The 23,064-nt window shown below is 41.6% G+C and overlaps 1 protein-coding gene across 11 annotated transcripts in view; it reads left to right on the plus strand.

The window, feature by feature from the left end:
* The window catches only part of RAD51B (RAD51 paralog B), a 488,946-nt gene that overhangs the window by 423,324 nt on the left and 42,558 nt on the right, over positions 1-23,064 (plus strand). For 8 of the 11 annotated variants that reach the window (XM_015591934.2, XM_015591935.2, XM_015591932.2 and 5 more), the window contains one exon: positions 17,198-17,301. The exons of 2 other annotated variants lie outside the window; for them this stretch is intronic. In XM_015591934.2, the coding sequence (XP_015447420.1) occupies positions 17,198-17,301 (104 nt within the window). Of the gene's footprint in view, positions 1-1,603; positions 1,716-17,197; positions 17,302-23,064 lie in introns of those variants that run through there. One more of the 11 variants, XM_025049135.1, reaches the window with a different exon arrangement.

The raw sequence follows: 23,064 nt of genomic DNA on the forward strand, positions 1-23,064 counted from the left end.
TATAAAAGATGAGAAATAAAGTACTACAGGTTTTCTAAAGGCTCAGGTGTATCTGGCTCAAGTAACGCAAATCGTAAACTATGAAGCCACTTGTAAAACTCAGTTTTAATTGAAGGCACATCGGTGTTATTTCACTAAAATGAAATTCTGTTTAAATGGGAAACCGCCACTGCAGGGTACTTTGCCGCTCTGTTCATATGGGTTTGGTGATGACAAGTGAATTCTGTATTTAGAAAAACTAAAGCAAACCCTGTTTCTTTGGGGCCTTCTTATGCTTTGAAGCATTTATCCTAGGTTTCTTGGAATGTAGGGGGTGCCCTGGGTAGAGCCCAGGCACAGCTCAAAATATTGTTTGCCAGTTCTTTTTATGATCCTTCCAGTCTTCTGTCTTCCTGCTTCTTTCCTGTCTCCATCTCTCTTTAGTCCTTGGCCTTGATGCCCCAAGACTACCTCTTGCACTTTCTACCTCACATGACTGGTTTGATCCCTACTATCATTTGGGTGGACAGTGGATGACAGAGCAAGAGAGACAATGATGCTGTTATTTCAGGCTTAACAAGAGAAACGAAGCCCAGGTCATCACAAAGTGCTGATAAAAAAAAAAAAATACAACTCTTCTTTTGAAACTCTCACTTCACTAATTATCTACGAGCTGGAAAGGACCTTAACGATCCTCTCATCGACCCCCACCTTTTCCTGAGGAGGACACTGAGACTCCGGGGTGAAGCGACTTGTCCCAACTAGTTAAGGCCTTTCCAGTGGGGTTTCTCTATCTAGGCTGCTGCCCTTTTCCCTCTAGCCAGTGCCCCAATTCTGTGGACCTGTTGATTACAACACAGCCCACAACTAGAAAATCCTGCCCTGTCAGCAGAATGGCTTTACAAGCTGACATAGGACATGTGCATATTTGGAGTCAGGAAGACGGCTGAGTTTTAGTTCCAGTTCTGCTCCTGCTTTGTTGGCGCAAACGAGTCACTTCTTCCTTTGTCTATTTCCCCTATTGGTAAGGAGAAGATAATGAACCTTTCCACCTATCAGGCTCACTTGAGTGTTATAAAGAATAATGAGGTGATATTTGTAAAGTGCTTTGAGCTGCTGGGAAAGAGGAGGGGGTGAGCTCAGTAGAAAGCATTATTAGCTGCAAGCACTTATCAATTGAGCCGGTTAACAATAGTGGAGCATAAGAATACTCCGAAATGAATTCCAGGGACTAGCCCTGCTTTGAATTTAGGAGGAGGATTAGTGGGGACCTAATAGGTATTCCACTTCTCCAATTTCTTTAGTATACCGGCAAACTGGGAAAGGTAATTACATTCTTGTGTGTGGGATTCAGCCTGGAGTTTGAATTGGGATGTCAAAGTGTACTTGTCTTCTATTCTCATACTGAGGCTGTTATGTTTTGATTGTTAAAGCCTGGGGCATCTTCTATCCCCCGGGGGAATTTCACTTAGGAGCTATACAAAGTAATTTCTAAGCGGTGGCTGGGCTGTTTATAAGGATGATTAGTGGCGCTTCTAAATCTACAGCGCCTGGGGAGCAATTTGGATGAATCAGGGAAATAAAAGGCAAGGTCTTCATCATGGTTGATCTTTTTTTAACTAAGCTGCTCCTGGGAATTTTCTCCGTAAGTCAGATGTACATACAGTGGAAACCAAGGGGCTCGATGGCCATTGTGACAGGCTCTTTCACGTGGAAATGAAGACTTAGCCCAGGTAAAGGTAAGCTTGTCAGGTCTCTAAATATATTTAGAGCTCCCTTTTAACTTCCCTTGCCCTTACCCCCACCGAGGGTTAGATGAGAGATGTTTATGAGGTTCTGAGACATGTGGGAATATTTCTGAGTGATAATTCCGATGAAGGATCTGTTTCTCCAAACTCATGCCCCTCTGTTTCTAGACCCTCAGCCTTGAGTTCAGGTTTCTCTCATTTTCAGGGTCAGGGAAGAAGAGAGGAAAATCAAATCTGGAGAAATGGTTTGGGCTCGTGCACTTCTCTGTGGGCCAACCAGACAATGAGCTGGGAAGACTGTAGCTCCTCCCTGGTGGGCAGGATCAGGGCTGAATTTTATCATCACCCTCTCGAGGGCATTGGGAGAAGTCAGGAGGCCATTTGGAACAAACATTTTCGAGATCGAAATTGTAATAAGGAAATGACACTGATTACATCTTTGTCCCCTAAAGTTTATGGGCCTCTTCATAATCACTGCTTCGGCAAACCCTTGCCCCTCTTTGCCCACTCTCCCTGCCCATGCTGCAGGGCTGGCTGTCAGGCCTTCCCCTCCCAGGAGGCCAGAGTGTCACTCTGTGGTGACTTGGGAGTCTCCAGTAATGTCCTCCAGGATGGTGCAACTACACCCACCAAGCCGGCAAGCAGCCCATCCAGATGCCAGTTCCATGCACCCACAGGACACACCCTGGGTGCTACAGGCCCCTCTGCCCCCTCCTGTCATCCCTCCATGTCTCGCAAAGCCCAGCTTTCAATTCACCTCTTTGAGGCTAACTCAGACCTCTGAGTCTGACCTCTAAATTCCTTCCTGTATCTGCTACCAAGTCATTTTTGGGTTCCTTTGGCAAATTACTTCTCTGCCCTGAGACTCCATGAAATAATATAGGATTTACTTGGCAGGATCCTCTGACCTCTTTTAAAGACCCAAATTTCTTGTTTATTGTAGTTCAAAAATCGCAACTCTGTAAAAGCAGTTGGAATATTTTCTCTATTTCCCTCTCCTAAGCTATCTATTTTATCCCAGACTTGTCTCCTTCAGTGTGTTTCAAGAGACGATACCAACACTTTGGGCCCCTGCTGCTGTCCTTTCCTTCACCTCTGCCAAGGCAAAGACCAGTGCTGAGCTGACCTTCCAGGCGTGGCCAGAAGGCCATGGAAGCCCCCACTCCCGCATCAGCCCGCATCGCCCTTCCCTCTGTGGCCACAGCTGCGCGCCCTCCCCACCCCCTCGCCGACTCTTTTCCGCAGTGAGCCTCAGCGTCAGTGCCCCAGTGAGCCTCTGGGAACAGAGGTCTGTCCCCTGCACTGGCCTCGGCTCCCCACGCTAGAACATTCAGGCATCAATGGGAAACAGCAAGATCTGTCAGCATCGCCCCTTTCTTCAGGGCTGTGAGGGCCACATTCTCCACGGCCATCTGTTCCTTTTCACCTCTCTGGACAATGTTGCTTTTTAAAGCCAGCGATTCTTCCTCCTTTATCCCCTCCTCTCCCGCCTCCCCTTCCTCTGTGGAGCGTTTCCCCCCTCATCTCTCTCTTTTCCCAACCCTATGAAATTAGCCTCTCTTAAGAGAAAACTTGTCCTCTTTCACACAAAGCTGTTTTGTAACCACTATGGGTTTTTGAGTTTTTATTTTTAATTTTTTTTTGAAGCCAGAGTTTGCTACTATTAAACTTTGAGATTGTCTTGGGGTGGGGTATTCTTTTGATAGGGATGGGGAGGGGGAGGACAGAAAAACTCTTCAGTCTTGCAAAAAGAAAATGCAGAATAATAATGAGTTTTAGGTTCCTGCTGGCAAGCACTTGCCTCTTTCAAGAAGGAACCCTCCCTTTCCTTCCCTTGATGATCAGTTTAAGGAAATTTTGAAATCCAGAGGTTTTTCTACCATTTATTTTATTATTATTTTGTTGTTGCTGCTGTATTATTGCTGTTGTCCTGTTTTTAATTTAGAGCTCGGGCTGCTGCAAAACAGGCACAGTGATCCTGTTGGTCTTACACGGAGCTGTATATATAGTTACAGAGGGGCCTGAGCAGGCAGGGAGGCCGTGATGTGTCTTCTGAGTGAAGCAATAGGTCCTGAGGCCCAAGGACTGCATGGAAGAGGTGTTTGTACCAGTTCTGATGCGTGCCTAAGTGCCGGACCTCAGTCATGTCACTTTCCTTAAGAACTATGATAAAAAAATTTTTTTACTAAAAAAATGTTTAATACATGACTCTTCTGTTTGTACTATTATCGTGCTTCATAAACAAGATGAGTCTATGGTAATGTCATGAAAACTTTATGGGCCATCCTTGGCGAAGGACATTATAATAATCCACTCAGACGTACATACAGTGTGCAAAACATCAAATTCAGCTGCTGACATGGAAAGTCAGCTAGAACAAGGACTCCCAGGCCTGGCTGCTTGTCGGAATCATGGAGGAAGCTGGAATAGAACTCTGGGGTCAGACTGTCACGGTTTGAGTCCTGTCTCCATCACTTACTATGTGGGTGAAGTTTTATCATCTGTAAGATAAGGGTCGTAATAGTACCCACGTATTTGTTGTTGAGATGATTAAGAGATTTTTATTTTTATCACATAATGCTCCTGGAACTGTTTCTTGCCCATGCTGCAGTAGGTGCACGTAAATGTTAACTGTGATTATCGTCCCTTTTCCCATCCCACAAACATATTACAGATGCGAAAAGGGACTAACTGGCTTCCCATGGGGCTCTTCTGACTCTGCCACATTTACCTCCTGCTTCATTTTTCATTGTGGAGTTAACACTGATAAAAGAAACAATGTAATTATCAGTGGGGTGATTAACATAGCAATTCTACATAGAAACGTCATAAAATACATGAACACTCTAAAATATGAAAAAGATACATAATCATGTACTTCTGGCAAAGAAGGTGAACCAGATGTGGAGATTTGAGTCAGAGAAGGAAAGCCAATCATGATTTTGGCAACTAAGGTTATTTTACATATTTTCAGTTGGATATCTACAGAACCTGGAGATTTATTTTTCTTTGGTATCAATTTCTAGAAACCTATCATATGACGAAGAGTTTCCCAACAACAGGGAGGGAACATTATTCAAATATGCTTCTCTCGACACAGATGACTCGGAATGAGAAATCGAATATTACAATTTAATGAGAAAAAGAAAACAAATGAGTATCTAGAAAATGGGGTGAAGGAATCTCCATGAGTTTTTCTTCCCAGAGAAAGAGACGAGTGGTTGTTCTTATAGTACTTTCTAAATGGCTGAAAGAAACCATGGAAGAAGTGACTAGTCAGACTGCTGGGTTCAAATCCTTGCTCTGCCACTTGCCTGGTGACCTTAGGTAATCACTTACTCTCTCTGTAGCTCAGCTTACTTCCCTAGAAAAGTTGTGTGATAATGGTACCTCCCTCGTGAAGATAATGTATGTAAAGTATTGAGCCTATTGCCTGGAACATACCAATTATCCCAAAATGTTACCCCATAATTCTTTGTGTAATGTTTTATATCGACTGATGTCTGAGATGTGGAACAAGTTATACCAAGTAGGTGGTCTTGATTTTGTTGAATCTAATCATTTTCAGTCAACACTTAGTTCTTTCTCATTTCTAGATAAATAGTGGCCTTCGAGAAAGAAGGAAATTGCTTTGCTTAAGAACTCATATTTCGCACATGTGTACTGACTTCTGCCACCAAACTAGTTCCCCCAATTAAAATAACCCTGTTAGCATCAGCATGTTTCGTTTATCAGTTCCTTCTCCCTGGCAATCTGCACAGTGTTCAGACCTTGCAACTTGTGATCTGGGGGCCTCTATGAATTCCTGTCACGAATGGAGTTTTCCTTTCCTCTGTGGCCCCAATTTGTTGTGAGCCTTGTGTCGGCCTGATGACCGTGGGGATATGCTTTGTGTTGTACATGCCCGCGTGCGTGCGTGTGCACACCCCAAAAAGAGAGAAGGGCAGCAGCTTCTCTTAGCCTTGATTCAGGAAGTCCGGCTCCAGGGGTCACGGAAACAGAAGCTGAACTGAAGAAACTCGGCAGCCAAGCTGAATTCACTGGTTTGGGAAAATAAACCCAAAGAACCTTTGGGTTCTTATCATAAAACTCAGGGTGCTGAGGACACTGGGATTGCCTCACCAAACTATTCAACACTCCACTTCTCTGCGCCCCCCACCTCCCACCGCCTTCTCAGAGCCTTCAGGGGCAACAAACATATGCCACGCAGGCATTCCATTTCCTCCCACGCCTGAAAATATCCTGATTCCTATCATGATGATCATTCCACTTCCCAAAGGGGTGCTTGAGATGGGGCCGGAGGAAAGCGCAACAATAAATCTTCACACTCTGGGCTAGGTGATAATTAAAAGCATTCTCCGCAGGGATGTGCACTGATGCCAAAAGGGAGGCAGCTGGGACAGCAGAGAGTCGTAGGATGCTTGAGCTTTGGCCGCAGCTCTGCCTCTGGCTGGGTGGGTTTCAGTAGTCAAGTCACTTCTTCCTCTGTGAAATGGGAATAATGGTTAGACCAATGTTGCAGAATGGAGCAAAGCAATATTTCTTAGTGTGCTTTAACTTGAATTCATCAGATGCACTTAAGTACTCTGGAGTTTTCAAAGCAGCTCTGGGCTTCTGTCCCCTGACCCACTTTATTCTCTTTACTCCCTCGTTGCACTCTGTTTCTGTTCTCACTAAAGAAACCAAGGGAAGCTTGAACTCTGAAAGCTGCACTATGTTTGGTGTCAAGGATCCTGACAGAGGAGGGACCTTAATGAGGGTCTCTGCCTGAGTGGGGACCTGGGCCCCATCACTAGCCCTGTCCTGTGTCATGCCGCAGGCTGTCAGCGGCTCCTCCTTTCCAAATTAGGGTTTTGGGTGGCTCCTCTGAGAACAACTCCAACCAGATGAATTATGGCACTTCTAGAAAGCATTTACATCTCTGCTCTATTCCCCCTGGGAAGTAGGGTGGGGAATAAAGTCAGCAGATAGGAGTCTTAAAAACTGGGCCAAAGAGCATTCACCAGAATGGTGTCTTCTATGATGAAAAGGATGCAGAGCCCCATCACCGGGTACAGGGTGGAGATTTTCTAGTGTAAATGTGTCCGTGACAGTACGTGGACTATCCATGGGGTCTGCGAAGCCTATAGTTGCAAGCAAAACGGCAAATGCCGAATGTGTGATTTTTTTTTTTCTTCAAACTTTTGTGTATAATAGGGATCCTCGGGGAGAGCAGACAACTGGGCTTCAGTCCTCAGAGATTCTGATGCATTAGGTTTGGGGTGGGGACAAGGATTCTGCATTTTTAATAGTGAACCAGGTAATTGCATAAACATGCATATGAAACAGTTCCCTAGCAATATCTCCAGAGATCGAGTCCCATATCCTGATTTTAAATCAGTGACTCGAGTCATCTCATAAGGTAGGCCAACCTACACTTTCATGCTAATTTTTCTTTTAAAAAAAAAAAAAGTTCAAACCTACAGAAAAGATCCGAGGAAAGTACAGTGAACTCCCGTATACCTTTCACCTAGATTGTTAACATTTTGCTGCATTGGTTTTATCGCTCTCATATTATTGTTATCATTTTATTTTTTATGATATTAATTTACTAGTATTGTCTTTGCTGAACCATTTGAGAGTAAGTTGTAGACATCATGACCCTCATCCCCAGATACTTCAGCGTTTCTCTCCTAAGAACAAGAACTTCTCTTACATAACCACAATACAATGATCACGCCCAGGAAGTTAGCAATGATATCATGAATGCTATTTATTATGTAACAGACAAATTCAAACTTTGCCAGGTGTCCCAATAATGTCCTTTATGATAATTTTGTGTTTTGGTCCGGGATCCAGTCTAGGATTACACATTGCATTTAGTTGACATGTCTTTTTGTATTAATGATTTTTTGAAGCCACTGATGGTTTTCATAGAAATATTTTTCTTCAGGAACAGATTTCCTGATAAACAACAGCATTTCTTTTTCCCTTCTCTCCCTATGACTTGCAAAGAGCCAGTGATCCAGTGCCAGCCTGAAGCCAAAGCAAGAGTACCTGGGCCCAGCTCTGCATCAGCCAAGGCCTTGGGAAAGGAGCCTGTCTCCAGTCCTGGTTTTGCCTGGTGAGCTCATTTCCCAAAGGCAAACCCCATGGCTGTTAGTGTGTCCCTTTGTTCTTCAGCCACGTGGGCTATCACCTGGCCTACTCATTGTCCAGACTATATCCTTGGATATATAAAGCTACCGAGTATTACTTTACTATAGTTTCAATCTCCACAGGAAGTGTGATTGACAGAGGATAGGCCATTTTTTACCCTTCCCAGTTTTCTCCAAAGGCAGTTGGCTAAGTACGCATATCTGAAGATGATTTTTTTTCCAGCAGCCAAGGCTATAAACAATCCGAAATCAGAATAAGTGTCTACGTTCCTTCTGTTTCAGCCAGGAAAAAAAAAAAAAAAAAAAAGTCACTTGAAAAAATATCAAATGGTCAAAAAAATGAGATGATAACCATGTATACATGAGATTTACCAGAATCCAGCTGCCTTGGATTTTACAATGGGAGTGGAAAAGCAAATCTCATACCAAGGGGGGCTGACTGGCATGATTTGAGGAATTCACTTGTTCACAGTGAGCAGAGAGAACAGACCATTGTGGAAGAAAGACTATTTCACATAAGCATCTTCCTGGCTTATACTGAATGAAGTCCAAATTAAAAAAGAAAATGCCTCAGATTTTCTTAACTGGTTGGGTTTTCGTTTTCTTTAATTTATCTTATTTACCTAAGGAGAATATGTGTGTTTTCTCTGGTGAGTGAACTTATTTTTAATTAAAGAGTTCTTTTCAAAGAGTCAGGAGACCCAACTACGGGTTTTTCCTCGTTAAATAGAAGGTAGCAGGAGGAAAGCTGGATTATTGGAGAAAGGATTCAGGGCCATATCCTCCTAGAGAATGTTGGAAGCTGAGCTGGGGGGAGGAGGGAATAAAAAGAAGGGAATTGCTTCTTTTTATTCAGACATGCTGGTTCAAGCCCGTTGTTTTCCTGGCTATGTTTGAAACCCATCATTGTTACTGCAAGCATAGCAGAGAAGTCCTGTGCCATATCCCCTGTACAACTTTTGGTTAGTAAATGAGATGGGTTCTAGACTGACCATTTTCTTGTAGGGTGAGCATCTCATCCTGATTTTGGACATTTCCTACGTGGTATCTCTGTAGGGTAACTATAAATCTTGGTTTGCCCAGAACAGTCCTGATTTATCTCTGCTATCCCAATATAATTATTAAAATTTCCTCGTTTCATTTTCAAAAGTGTCCTGGTTGGATGATAACTTACATGACCACTCTAAGACTCTGGGAAAGTTAAGAGTATTTTCTACCCCCACAAAAGCCAATCAAGTTAAGTGGTGTGTGCTGGTACATACCAGTCTTTATCCTAGTGATCAGCTAACTCTCTTTCTACCTTCTGCTGTGGGGGAATAATCCATCCCAGACTTGCATTCCAAAGGTTCCGATTACCCCACCTTTTCAAGTCTTCTTCACATTTCTTACCTTCCTCAGTAAAAAGTTTTATTGAAACTTGGATCAGCCTAGTGTTGTGTAAGTAAAGACTCTGAACTGCAGTCACCTCTCTCACTTCCAGCCAGGAGACATTGGGAATGAACTTTACTGCTTTACCAAAATGATGGAGCCTTATTCTTTACCAGACCAAATGCCTTCCTCAGTGGGCAGATGCTATTGAGGCAGTTATGGTGTGGTTTTATGCTTCAGATCCTTTATTTGTAAATCTGAAAGAAGACTAATAGCTTTAAAGTATTTTGAGCATCTCAAAGCTCTGAAGATTATAAATAACAAAGGATTTTTTTTCTCATCTAAAATGGCAGCACAGAGACTGTGGTTACTTACTTAATAGATAGCGTGTGGTCCCTGGGCCATTTGCAGCTGATGGGTTTTTTCCAGTGCTCTATTTATAGAGCTAGGTCAGAAATATCACTTCCGTTGGAACTTGACCTACAGACCATTGTCAATTTTAGAGGCCCAAGGAAGTAGAATGCACACTAAATACAGCTGGTTCACAGGTTCAGTTAGTGAACCACAAGCCCCCAAGGAAATTAATTTTGCCAGAGGATAGGTGTCTGAGCCTATCCCAGTCTCTTCTATGTGACACCTTTGCCCTGTGGCCTCATGGAGCTTGTAGGTCATCTTGAATGCTTCTTCTAGAAATAGCCTACCCTGGGCAGTCTTCCTTTTTTATAACGCATTTATCCTCTTTAAGGCTGGTTGCTAAAATTCTGGCTTTCTGCATTGAATAGAACAAGAGCTAATGATCCACTATCAGAGATAGTTTAGGTTACTCTGGGAAACTTAGAAAGAAGCAGATCTAAATATTTCCCTACTTCATCTTTCTTTTGGGGCTAATCAAGTCGCAGTCACTTCCCTAGTTCAAACGAATGACCCAACAAAAAAACGTGCTGAAGCTCAGCACCTTCCACGGGCCTGGTTTTAAACAGAAGAAAACCGAATTCAATGGAGGATATTCCCTTTCTAATCCCTACTGTTTCACTCAGACTCCCATCTTTCAGCTTCATTATGTTGAAGTTGTATTTGCTGGGACTTGGCCACTGGCCAGTACATGTTTACCCATTATAAGGTTTTAGTAGTAGGACAGACTAAGAAAATGCCTAGTCTGAAGAGAAACCTGCTCCTAGGAAAAGGACCATACATCTGTACACTCTTCAGGCTTAAAGGGGTATCGGGTAGGGCACAGCCATTCCAAGACAACATATGGAATAGAGCATTCTCAGACTTCCTGGAAAAGGTGAGGTCCAGAATGAGGAACTAATTTCTTGTCGTCAAAACACCATAGATTTAAAGTTCTTAGTACAGGCAGGAAATTTTAAGATAATTTCGAACAACTGTTTCCTGTCACGGATGAGGAAACCGAGTCTCAGAGAGGTAAAAAAAACTGGTCATCACCAAGGCTTACTCCAATGTTCATTATTACAGCCACTCTCTTTCTTCCTCCCGGTCTCACTAAAAGCCTACAACTAAATCAGAAATAGAACTTCATGATCCTGCCTCCTGGCCATATGCTATCATGAATTTCATAGAACATGCTTTAGAATGTGAAAATGAGATAGAGAGTCCATTCCAAAGGTAACATGCCATCTCCTTCCCTGAACTTATTTCAGTCCTGAAAATATTTTTCTTTTCTCTCTCTCTCTCTTTTTTTTTATATTCCTTTTTCTAGTCTCAATAAGTTGCCTTTCAACTGAAGGAACAGGAGGAACCAAATGTCCAGAATATCCAGCCTTCTTAGGCCATGAACCTTTCGGTCTTCTCTGTTCCTATTCTGGGAGTCACTGCTTTGTTTATGCTTTAATTTTTTTTTTTTTTTTAACATGGAAAAGCCTATTCTTTTAAAGTTGGCCCTTTTGCTACACAGCAGACACTTTTATGTTATGTACTAGAGATTCAGTTTGACCTCCTAGTGATGCTTAGCCACAAAAGTCATAAATTGAAATGTTTTCAGAGAAGAAAAGGCCTTTTCTAAGTACTGACACAGGTTGGTACCAGAGACCCATTACCTTTTTGGAAATCAAGGCTACATAGCAACCTGATTATCCTCCTCCAGTCTGATTGCACAAGGCTACAACCCTGTGTGTACAGAGCAGAGAGAAAGTCCCTTGCCTTGTGAGAAATTTGTCTTCATAACCTACTCCCACTCCAAGGAGTGGGGAATTGCATCCAAAAGATAGCATGCACTTATGAAAGAGATTCCAGAATTCAAATTCTGTTTTTTTAACTACTTCATTACTGAACTTTACTAGCTTGCCTCATTATTAGCAGAATAAACAACATGGAAGATGATGTTTAAACTTCTTTTCTTCCTAGAATTTCATCTTTACTGTTTGATCATCGTTGTTTCTGTCATTTATACATATCAAGTATTTCATCTAAGGGTCACCAGGAACCTTTGGTTGCCTGGAGGCAAGAATTATTATTCACATTTTACAGATGGGTAAGCAAACACAGAAAGAGAACATGCTTTGACTTATCTAAAAGAGTCTCTGAGAGAGTGGAGAATGAATGTTCCCACAGTCTTTTTTAGAGAGACCTGATTTCAGAGTAAATAAATTAGATTTCTTCATGTAGTTTATTCAGATACTTTAACAGGCTCAATCCTGTGACAATGAAAAATCCCCAATAATGAAAATATTTTCAAAACCCAGGTCATTTATTTGATTTTTTAATTTGTATTAGAATCAACCAAATTCCAGTACAATGAAGTCATAGTGCCTTGGCAGGTCTAAATATCACAGCCATCAAAAAGGAGAGAAGTAGAAAGCACCCCAATTTTTAGAACTTCCGCTTAAAATGAGCATAGAGAAGGTTCACTTATCTATTTCCTGACTAATTAGGTCATTGGGCAGGAAATCACCTTTTCTGAAAAGCCAGTAAGCATATTCCTTCCACCTTAAATTTCCCATAAACAGCATTAATGATCATTTATACCAGTCCTCACATAAGCGTGCTTGAAAGTCAAAAGACATGAGACCACTGAGTTTTCCAGTTGAAAATAAAGCTACAAGCTTATAGTAATTGATAACTTCTCCACTTCCTTTTCTCTCAATTCTCTCTCAAGTGGTCCTACCACCTTTAACCACCCTTCAACAATTATTTTCCCACCTATTAAGTGAAATAACTTTCTAATCCTGACCAGATTTGTAAGCCTCTAACCAGAGAGGGTCGGTTTCAGGCCACCTGATTTGCATGAATTCAGCTACTGGGCCAGTTGAGCAAGGCTAAATACCTTGCCAAGCCAGGGCATGCATATCTTTCTAGAAACCCCTTGCCCTGGGTTATCACTGTACATCAGAACAGAGGAAGCTGAGTGTGGAGCCTGAGTGACACACTGAGTTTAGATGAGTGATAAGATGCTCACAACACACCTCCATCAGTGTCTTCCCAGAGGTGGGTCTTTGGGCTCTTTAGGCCCTTCCTGGGGTCCCCCCTGGCAGGTGGAGTAGCAGGCTATTTGACATAATGAGCCTGGAGAAGACCGATTGGAGAAGAGGATAAGACTCAGCCTGGTTTCGACCTCTGCCTCTGTCATTTCCCCACAATGTCACCTTGGGATAGTTACTTAATCTCTCGTTGCCTCAGTCTGTCAACAGGGATGATATTACCTACCTCATAGAGTAGTAGTGAGGATATGAAAAGATGGAACTAAGATATGAAATTCAAACAAGACGTAAAGGGCTCCCCATATAAAGGGCTCACTTCGTACTCAACATGTAGTACTTTAAAAATATTATCTTTTATTATCATTAACTTTCAAGGCCTTGCTGTTATTGCTCTTGAAGGTGGCTAATGTTTGTAAGCACTCCTGAAAATCTGTCTCCTCAAGCTTGCTCTCTCAGGGTTTCTACTGGAAACTTTTCGCTCATTTGCACTCATGGACCTTGGTTAGGACTCGAGCTTACCTGTCTAGAAAACAGCCAAGCCTATGGATGGGTACTTTTTAAAAGCGTTCTCATTGGTTTAAAGACATGGGATTCTTTAAATAGTGGCTACTGGCCAAATGGCTCTGATCTCTGAAAACATCTCCTAGGCCTGGAAAGCTCTTACAGTTTTAGTACCAAGAAAAATTTTTGAGTGCTTAACTAATTAGCAACTTCTAATTATTCACATGTAGCTTTTCCTTAGCAAACTTTAAAGCTCGGCCTCATTTTACCCTATCACTTAGCAGGCATCTAAGCAATAAGTTTCTAGAGTTTGCTTGAAAGATGTAAACCTCTTAATTTTAGCCTAAGCAAGATAGAACTAAGAATGTAAATCTGCTAAAATAAGAATATAACATGGTTCAACGTTTAGTAAGAATAACTTATTAACTATTTAACCAGTATTTATTAAACATCCCCTGTGTCTCAGACTTTGTGTTAAGTGATTCAGGCATACCAGCATAAATTAGACATGGATTTGGCTCCTCTTGAAATATATGTTAGGAGTTGATAAGAAAAACACACAAGTAATATACCACAGGATAGAAAATGGCCGTAACATGAGAGAGTGAAAGTAGTAAGGGGGTTTAGAGGAGGAAAACATTATTTCTGTGATGATCAGGAAAGTGGCACGTAGGAAGTGGTGTCGAAGACAACATGTTGACCTAGAGATGTTCCTGGTTCGAAGGGGGCATGGGGAAAAAGAGGTGTGGAAAGGCAGATTAGGCACAGGCTGGAAGAGCCCTCAATGCCAGTTTTAGGGATTTAGAACTTTTTGAAGGTACTTGGGTGCCATTGAAAGTTTCTGAGCATGCTGATTAAAAATGGCAGGGAAATGTGCTTAGATGTGTGCTTGGGGAGGTTAATTGGGTGGTAGAACAGAGAATGGGCTTTCATAGGGAGAAGCAGATAGCGGCATGGAGATCAGGTGGAAAGCTATAGCAGACATCCCCGGATAAGAGCTAATGCGGGCTTGATCTAAATCTGGGGTAGGAAGAATGGAGGGTAGGGAATGGATATAGGTGAGATTTTACAATTAAATCAATAGAATTTCACAATTTATTGGAAGTGAGGAGCATGGAAGAAGGAGAATTTCTAAAATGAACCTGAGGTTTCAAACTGGATTAGTTGGAAGGCCAAAGAGAGGGACAAAGAAAGAGGAGCAAGTCTACATGGGGAGATCTGAGCTCGATTTGAAGACAATTAATTTACGGTGCTAAAATTCATTATGTCAGGCTTGCAGTTCTTGTGATTCAAAATGAAGGACAAGTGTTGAGGCAAGTCAGGTTGAGACAGAGGATTAGAAATGATCCAAAATCTTCCTTGTCAGCAGTGAGGCCATGCCATATTGAGAGGACATGGCAAGCTTGGTGGAAATTAGTCATATCTGTCTCATGAGAATGTGTGTTTTTAAAAATTAAAAAATTAAACCAGCATTTTTAAATCAGGAGATTGTACTTAAAATATTAATTTTTGGCTTCCCTTTTAAAAATCAAAAGATGTGGCTGACCGTGAACTCATATTGCCACATGATAACAACAGCCGGAGCTGGACAGGGCCCCCCCCACCCCTTAAGATTCTGGATGAATCCTCTAATTCAGCACAGTCTCCACTACTCCCCATCCTCTCCTTATTCTTAGGATTAAACAAAGAGTAGATTAATGGTTGCCTAGGGCTGGGGGTAGGAAAGAAGGGCTGGAGGCTTATGGCTAAGGGATCTGAGGCTTCCTTTCGGGGTAATAAAATGTTCTAAAGTTGATTGTGGTAGTGGTTGAACAGCTCTGAATATGATAAAAACCATTTAACTATTCACATTAAGTGAGTGGGTTATATTAAGTATGAATTATCTCAATAGAGCTGTTTTATAAAAATGCAAACAAAAAAAAATCAGTTGCTCTTGCCCTTGCGGTGTTGGTTTTCTTATAGCAAGAAACATTTCTCTGTTAATATATCTCTATCAAGAAGAAGAAGATGAAAAATAGACTTTTTTTAAAAAAAGAAAAATTGAAGAGTAGACATTTCTTTGTTGTAATAAAAGAATTTCTACATGTTAAAATGCAAGCACCTGGCCTCTTTATTAATAAATTTTCTAGCCACTGAAAGTACATAGGCATTAGGGATATTTTTGGTCATGGCCACCTCCCTGAAGTCCACCCACTAAGAAGAGAGGGAGAAGAAAAACAGAAAGGAAGGCAATCAATGTGGTACAGGGAAAAGCAGAAGAAGCCAGTATATTGGATGCCAAAGGAGAGAGAAGCTTTATCAACTGCTTACAAGAGGTCAAGAAGGTTGAAGACAGAGAAATCAGGAAGGTATGAGAGACCTTGGAGTGATGGGGCCAGAGAGGGATACAGGCACCGAGGACCAAATGCCCAGAATGTATTTTATCCTCAGGCACAGACAACTGCCAAAGGAGTTTAAGTAAGGGAGTGATAAGATCAGATCAGCACAGTCTGGATTATTTGCTTTCATTTTAATTTGTGTGTGTTTTGAATCTTGTGCCTAATGAACCAAGGTTACACCAAATTTTATTCTCTTCTATGCTAAATTCCCCTTCCGTCTGAAATGCCTAGGCTTGTTGAGGCCCCCTTTGGTGATTTCCATCTAATTCATTCCTGTACTTCTTGAACCAGAGAAAATATATGGTTAGTATTATCTAACCTAGGGGTTCACAAGCTCAGCACTATTATATTTGAGGCCAAATAATTCTTTGTTGTGGGGGCCGCCCTGGGCATTACGGGATGTTTAGCAGCATCACTGACCTCGACCCTCTACATGCCAGTAGCACTCCCACTTCGACATTACCAACAAAATCTCTTCCAGCCTAGGACCACTGAACCACAATCATCTGTTGTAGTATTTGGGCCCAGGAGCTTAGGGTCATGCAAAGTTAGTCTAGACCAGATGTCTGGTCTAGAAAAGAAGACCTACTTCACATTGAGGGGTGAAAATCAGATGATGTAGTGAGTAGGCAACAGACAAGAAACTCCTTTTAACCAATTTAGTAGACTTGAACCCCTGTGTACTTTGACTCCTCATTGAAGAGAGATAGTATCTTGAGGATATAAGGCTGGCTAAAATGCCCCACTGTGCCTGCCTCCCTAAGACTAGGATCCCTCCCATGGCCCAGGCCCAAAGAGGGCACAGGAGTTCAGAAGGGACCTCCGAAAGGGCTAGATGTGATAGCGAAGGCTGGCTACTAAGTGGTGGAACTTGTTAGGCCGTGTCTAAAGAGGAAGAAAAGGAGGTGAGCAGGAAGTTTCCTCCTGGTGATGTCAGGAGTCATCAGTAAAGCTCTGGAGATGTAAGATAGTAGCTGAACTACGACGTGGAGCCAGCTAGACACTCAGATAGTTTACTTCAGATCCTCCCCCTTTTAGAAAAGTCTTGGAAGGCAAAAGAATGTTTCTCTTGGGAGAAGGATGTCTAATACAGAGATATGAAATGTTGAGCTCTCCCACATTCCTCTTCTGGGTGTGTGTATGTGCACGCGCATGCATGCAGGGTTGGAAGAGCAAAGAAATTCTGTATGCATATGCCACCATTTCTGTACTGATAAGGAAAATTGAGTTAAAACTCTATCAAGCTAAAAAATGTCTTACAACTCTATTAAACTAAGACTTTCATAACCGGCTCTTACTCTATGTAATAGCTTTATTCCTTTCTACCGTGGATGCTGAGTGGCTTGATTTATTATTAGCAACAGTTCCAAGCTGCCTTGCAATGCAACCTCTTATCGTTATATAACACTCTTACCTTTTAGCCCAGTAGTAGTCACTTTCACTGAGGCTGAAGGAAACTCATGCTGGCTTTTATTTTAAGTCTCATATCCCTGAACCCGTCTCCTTCTCTAATCCATCAACCTCTATGGTAATGAACTGAGCCCCTGAGTACTTTCTGAGCAATGAGCAATGAGTAGACTTTTGTTTATGTGAAATGCCATCACAAGAAAGGGTATCTGTAATCCTAGTTTTGCCCTGCTTCATTTCAGGCAATTCCGGATCCAGCTGTGTGACCGCTGCGCTAGGAAACACCTGGAGCCACAGTGTGAATACCCGGCTAGTATTCCAATACCTCGGTTCAGAGAGAAGACAGGTGAGCACTTTGACAATGTTCTGTGACTGTCAAAGTCAAGAACAAGACGTACCTAACAAGCTGAATGTTCATCTTCTGAAAGCACTGGCCACATTATGTGTGCTGGGCCAACACCAGCAGGGGCTAAGTAAAGAAACCAGCATCCCTGCCTTTCCCAAAAGCAGTTAAAATGAAGTGGGGAGACAAGTCACACACAGGAGAAAACTATAAGAATAGACCCAAGAGAGTTAGCATGCCGCCTGATATTTGCCAATAGCTTATAAGGGACCAAGGTCCACACTTCTAGAGATCTCAAATTTTCCATCTGTAAGGGGCAAATTATTATTTCACTTAGCTGGTGTTTGTTGAGTACTAGATAATTCATGTACAAATTAAATGGTGATGGTGCTTTTTCTTAAGGTTAGTATGCTTTGAAAACCTGAAACCAAAAAAGACCTTGCCAAGTGAATAAACTGTTCCCCAGATCCTGGGTACTTTTGCATTAACTCATAAGCCAGTAGTTTAAAGTACTGGATGATGCTAGAAAGACCTCCAAAAGGATGATGACTTTCTTAGAGTTCCCTATTTATGGTTTCTATCCTGGCCTCAAGTGAGAATTTCCTTTCCATCCAGAAAAGTTAATTTCTACCCCTTTCTTAATCTTCCCTCCACATCCAAAGAAAAGACCCCTTTGGTAAGTAAGATGTTTCCTAATTGGGAAATTTATTTTTCCTGATGTCTAACTTCAACTTTATCCTCTGTGCAAACCAGGTTCCATCACAACCTCTCCTACAGCAGGAAGAGGAAGAAGACAGGGTAGATTATTCTGATTTGTTGGATAGGGCAGACTTCAGAACCCAGATTTCTCTGTTTTGCTAAATATAATAAGTCCAAGTTATTAATTAAAAAAGCATGAAATGCCATGCTGGTGGTCCTTTCTGGAGGAGTTGGCAGGAAGGGGATCGTTGCCCTTTACCTGCATTAGGTAAATTGGCTCTTTTTCAAGGAATCAGGAATCATCCAACAGACATGAGCCTTTGCCTGTTCCAGACATAACTTTCCGAGTGCTCTTGGTTACAGACGAGAGGATTCTTCTTGATTTGCTTGGGACTGTGTAAATAACATTCCAGCTTGATGATTGAGTCAGCCATGTTCTGAGAAGATGGAGCTGCTTGTTTTCGTTTAGGGGAACATTCTTGAGTTTCAGGCCCTGGCGTGCTCATTACTTCTGCTATGTCTTTTTCTTGATGATTCAAGTATCCTGGATTCTGAATCCATTACTTCTCTTCTCAGTGGAACACATCCAGAAATATTCCTGTAGAATCTAACGGCCTTTGGTTTGTACCCTAGGTTATAAATTTTGTTAATTAAACCCATTTGCAGCTATCAGGCATATCAATAAGGATTGTCAAGCACTACTACCTAAACTCTTGTTTGAAAAAGCAAAAGCTCTTGTGAATCAGCGTTGATGCAGTCATTTTCATGGATCCTTAGCCCTGTTCCTTGAAAACTTACAGTTTGTCTCTGTTTTAGATTTTAGATGGCACATACTGATTTTGTGATTTAGTCTATTATATATGGTGCCATGGATTCCAGGCTCCTACATTCTAGTTTGGCTGATTCTAGTTAGCATTTCTTAGATAAAGAAGTAAGAGCCACATTTTTCTTTTCCATTTGTTTTAATAAACTAACCGGTCATTTCCATTTTATTAGTGTCAATAGGAAGTGGCTGTCCAGGTAACTGCTATTATTTTGTGTCTCTGGTGACTGGAGGATTTTGGTGGCTCTTGATTCTTGGCTTATAAGGATAAATGCAGGCCACTGGTCATGAGAAGAACCAGGAGCAAAGCATGAATGGATCAATGAGTCTATCAACTCATATCCTGTTAAATGGGTCAGTGGTATTAACTAATCTGCAAAGGATAACTTGTTACTATCAATCAAGAGCAGAGTTAAATGCTTTTGAATCATGTTTTCAAACCATAATGAGAAATTTAAGTAAAATATGATAAGTGTTAAAATGGCCAACCTAGGCAAAAGAATGTGTGTTTAATCTGTAGAAATATGTGTGTCTTTTGGGACCAGTTGTTAAAGTTGTAACCTAATAACTAGGATAAAGATTGATAAAGAAAACGTGTCTCTATCTGATGACCTTATCTCGCTTTACCAAAGTGTGTGCTTAGTGATTCACTGAGCCTTTCCTGTGGTCTTATGTCATGACAAAGTAGAGAAGCCATATGAAAATAAACCTTTTCTGGATACATGCACAAAACAGTACTTTATAGCTGTCTAAGATAATTGCTCCAAATAATACTCCAAATAATTTATAGCACTAGTCGGAGAGTATGCCTGGATCATTCCAGAGTAGGCAGACCTGTGGAACACCAACCACTAGGAGAAAATACCAGCTTTAGCTTTTTTCTTTTTTTTTCTCTTTTGCTTTTCCCCCTGATGTGCGAGCAGAGGCCACTACACCAAGGGATCATTATGGAATGAAGATTATGTTTTACCCCATTTCTGTGACATTATGGAATGAAGATTATGTTTTATCCCATTTCTGTGACCTTGAGCTCTACACCAGGGCTCTTAGTCTGAGATCACAGAGCTGGAAGGGGGTCAGGTCAAGCTGAGCAGATCTTCGAACTGATTAACCCAAGAGCCGAATTGTGTAGTCCAAGGGAAGGAGTCCTTCCTGGCTGATTATTTTCTTTACACCCTGGAAACATTGTAAAATTATATAACCAAGAAAGAAATCTCCTTATCAGGGCACAAGCCAAGTTAATTCTCTTGTTTATTCTGCTTCAGTGTTTGTAAAACCTCTCTTAAGAAGCTGGGAAACATTTTGTTTTGGACTACTTTAGCTTTTTTTCCATTCGACTTTTATTTACTCCTTTCCTACTCTGCCTCAATCCTGCCCCACCCTTTTGCAACATTATTATTCTTACCAAGACATGTTCTTACAGTAGTATTTAAATGGCTTCAACTAGGTGTTTAGGGTTTTGTTTGTTTGTTTGTTGTTATTGTTTTGATTTTTTGTTTTAGTTTCGTTTCATTTTTTTTAAATAACCAAAAGTACAACTTGGTTCACCATGTACATGGCATAGGGATGCAAAGAAGTAGAAGACACAGTTTCCACCTCTTCTGGTCTAGTATGAGAGATGATCGAAATAATAATGCGCATACACTTGTATACAAACATACACATTCATGAATAATCGAAATAAAGTGCAGGAGAGAAAGAAAAAACTGAGATACTATCACGAGGCAGTGTTTGATTTGTTACCTAATAAGTGGTTATAACAGCAACTGCTTTGAATCCAGAGCAAGGTAAACTCATCAGAGGCACATTAGTCTTTTCAGGAGAAGGTAGGACTTGAGTATCATTTTAAACCACTTTAAACCCGTCACAGGAGCATTTACAAAATACCAACGCCAGGGCCCCACCTCAACAAATCAAATCAGAACTTCTCCTGGTGGGGAGAAATGTTTTATTTGTAAAGCTCCCCCAAGTGATTCTACTGTGTAGCCCACGTTGAAAACCTCTGCCTGAAATAATCAGATTAGCTTAGTGAGAAAGGAAAGGAAAGATGTTGGGGTGAGGGTGAACAGCGAAAGAAGAAAAGCCCAGGAGGGCAGGTCACATGTTCAGAAAACATGGGTTGGTTTTTCCCTTATAACAAGAGCAGAGGGTATGTATCTATTCATTTAACAAACCTTTATTATCACCTCTTCTCTGCTGCTTACTGTGTCAGATGCTTGTAAGAGATTCAAAATATGAGTACTTCGATGCCCTGTAGTTCACAATGTACTTGGGGAAATAGATAAACATGTAAACAATAGGTGTTATATGAGCATCATGGATCCACTGCCCATAGAGGAGATCAGGGCCCTTCAGCAAAGGGAGGTCCTTTGTCAATTAATGAAGAGCAGCATCCAGAATGGATTGGCTAAGGCCTTCCTTTGGGAAACTCTCATGGTAACCAGGTACATTATAATGAGGGACTGGAGAAGCTAGAGTGAGAGTGGTTATACTTGAAAAAACGATGAAAAAACTTGATGAAATATTCATAACGTTTCTCATCAAATCCTCATGAAGTCTGTTCCTACAAACCACATATGGGATTATAAATTTTAAGTGCCCTAGAAAGAGTAATGAAGTAAATTAATCCCAACTAAGCTTCAAGCTCCCTTGATGAAATAAATATTATGACTCTCTTATTTAAACAAATTGGAAAGAGGTGACATTTTCACATGGGAGGTTTCTTTAAATGAACTTTATGACAATATTGTCATCTTCTATTAGAAGGCATTCTGATTTTACAGAACACTTGAGGGAAGAGACTAATAAGAGGCATAAATCGTTGACAGGAGCCAATAATATTTCTCAAGCTCCTGATCCTTACTTGAACCCTTAGACTTTCAAAGTCCCAGGTTGTTTTGCATCTTGGAAGCATTCAGTGTTTCCTCTCTGGTGATACAATTGTTCTTTCAGTGTCCATTTCGTACTTTAAAAGACCCAGACACCATCACTGTGAAGACTTTCTGACACCCCAGCCTGAATCAGCCCCTCTCCCCTCTATTGCCCACAGTTACACCTACCACTTGTCTCTAGTCTTGCACGTGCGAGACCTGAATTATGAGCCCCTCGAGGGCTGTGACTGAATCTTACTGTATACCGTCAGAGGTAAGGACAATGCTTGACACCTCAAACTCTGCGTATCCATATGTGAACCCAGTCTTGAGGAAGAAGGACACACTACTTTTTTAGAATCGCTCTTCCCTCATAGCAACTGAGTTTGGCAGTTTACTAGTTCCTTTAAAGTATCAGTAATTGTTAGTTAAAAAGGTTAGCATCAAATCTGGACAATTACAGGCAGATATTTATATAGAAACAATGTAAAAATACTGAATACAGTAATACCTTTTTGTAGAACCAGCCTGCTGGGGGTTATGGGAGAGTGAGAACCAAGCTTCCCTTGAAATCCTAGTTGGAATTGCTTTGTGTAAGCAAGCCAGAGCCCCCGACACAGACCCAGGCAGAGTGAGGGAGGGGTGCTGCGCTGCTGTCAGGGAACGGGCAGCGCGGGGTCTTTGGCTGAGGGGAAGGATAAGCAATCTTTGTTGCCATCTTCCACAAGTCTTAAGTGGTTGGAAAGGCTTAACAGAAGACTGAAGAACTAGAGTAAAGATGATGAATCTTTTTTCCCAAATCTAATCTGAAGGTTAGATTGGGTCAAGAATGTCAGACATACATCCATATACGCCCAAAGAGGGACATTGAAGATGAAGTTTTCCCTGACCTAAGTTATAGTTGTGTGTTTCCCTGCTCCCAGATTCCTCCTAGGAAGAAGTCAGGCTTAGTCGCCCTCATTCAGAAATGAGCCCCTCTCCCTCTGTAAAATGGTTCCAGGTCATCATACTTGTTCTGTTGTTTTCTACCGTAGCTCATCTGCTGTTTTTAGGGAAGGAGACTTTTTTGTGTGTGTGATTGGATCCAGCCAGAGGAGAAGCTTGGCTGTGCTTCAAGGGTGGGAGAAATTATTTTTTAAGCATAAATATCTGCAGAAATAGCAAAGAGAACAGAGAATCCCAGCCAAGTACATTGCCTTGGGTATGAATGTTCACTCCCTTTTCAGAGCTGCTCAAGTGTGAAATCTAACCCCCCTGCCCACACTCTTCATCAGAATTACTCTAACAGGTATGGATCAGAATGGGAAAATGTATAAAAAGGGAGCCCAGAAGGGTGATTTAAAATGATTATTTTTTCAGGTCACCAGGCAAATG

Source organism: Pteropus alecto, unplaced genomic scaffold (assembly GCF_000325575.1).
Source record: "Pteropus alecto unplaced genomic scaffold, ASM32557v1 scaffold276, whole genome shotgun sequence".
In the NCBI taxonomy this organism is placed as follows: domain Eukaryota; kingdom Metazoa; phylum Chordata; class Mammalia; order Chiroptera; family Pteropodidae; genus Pteropus; species Pteropus alecto.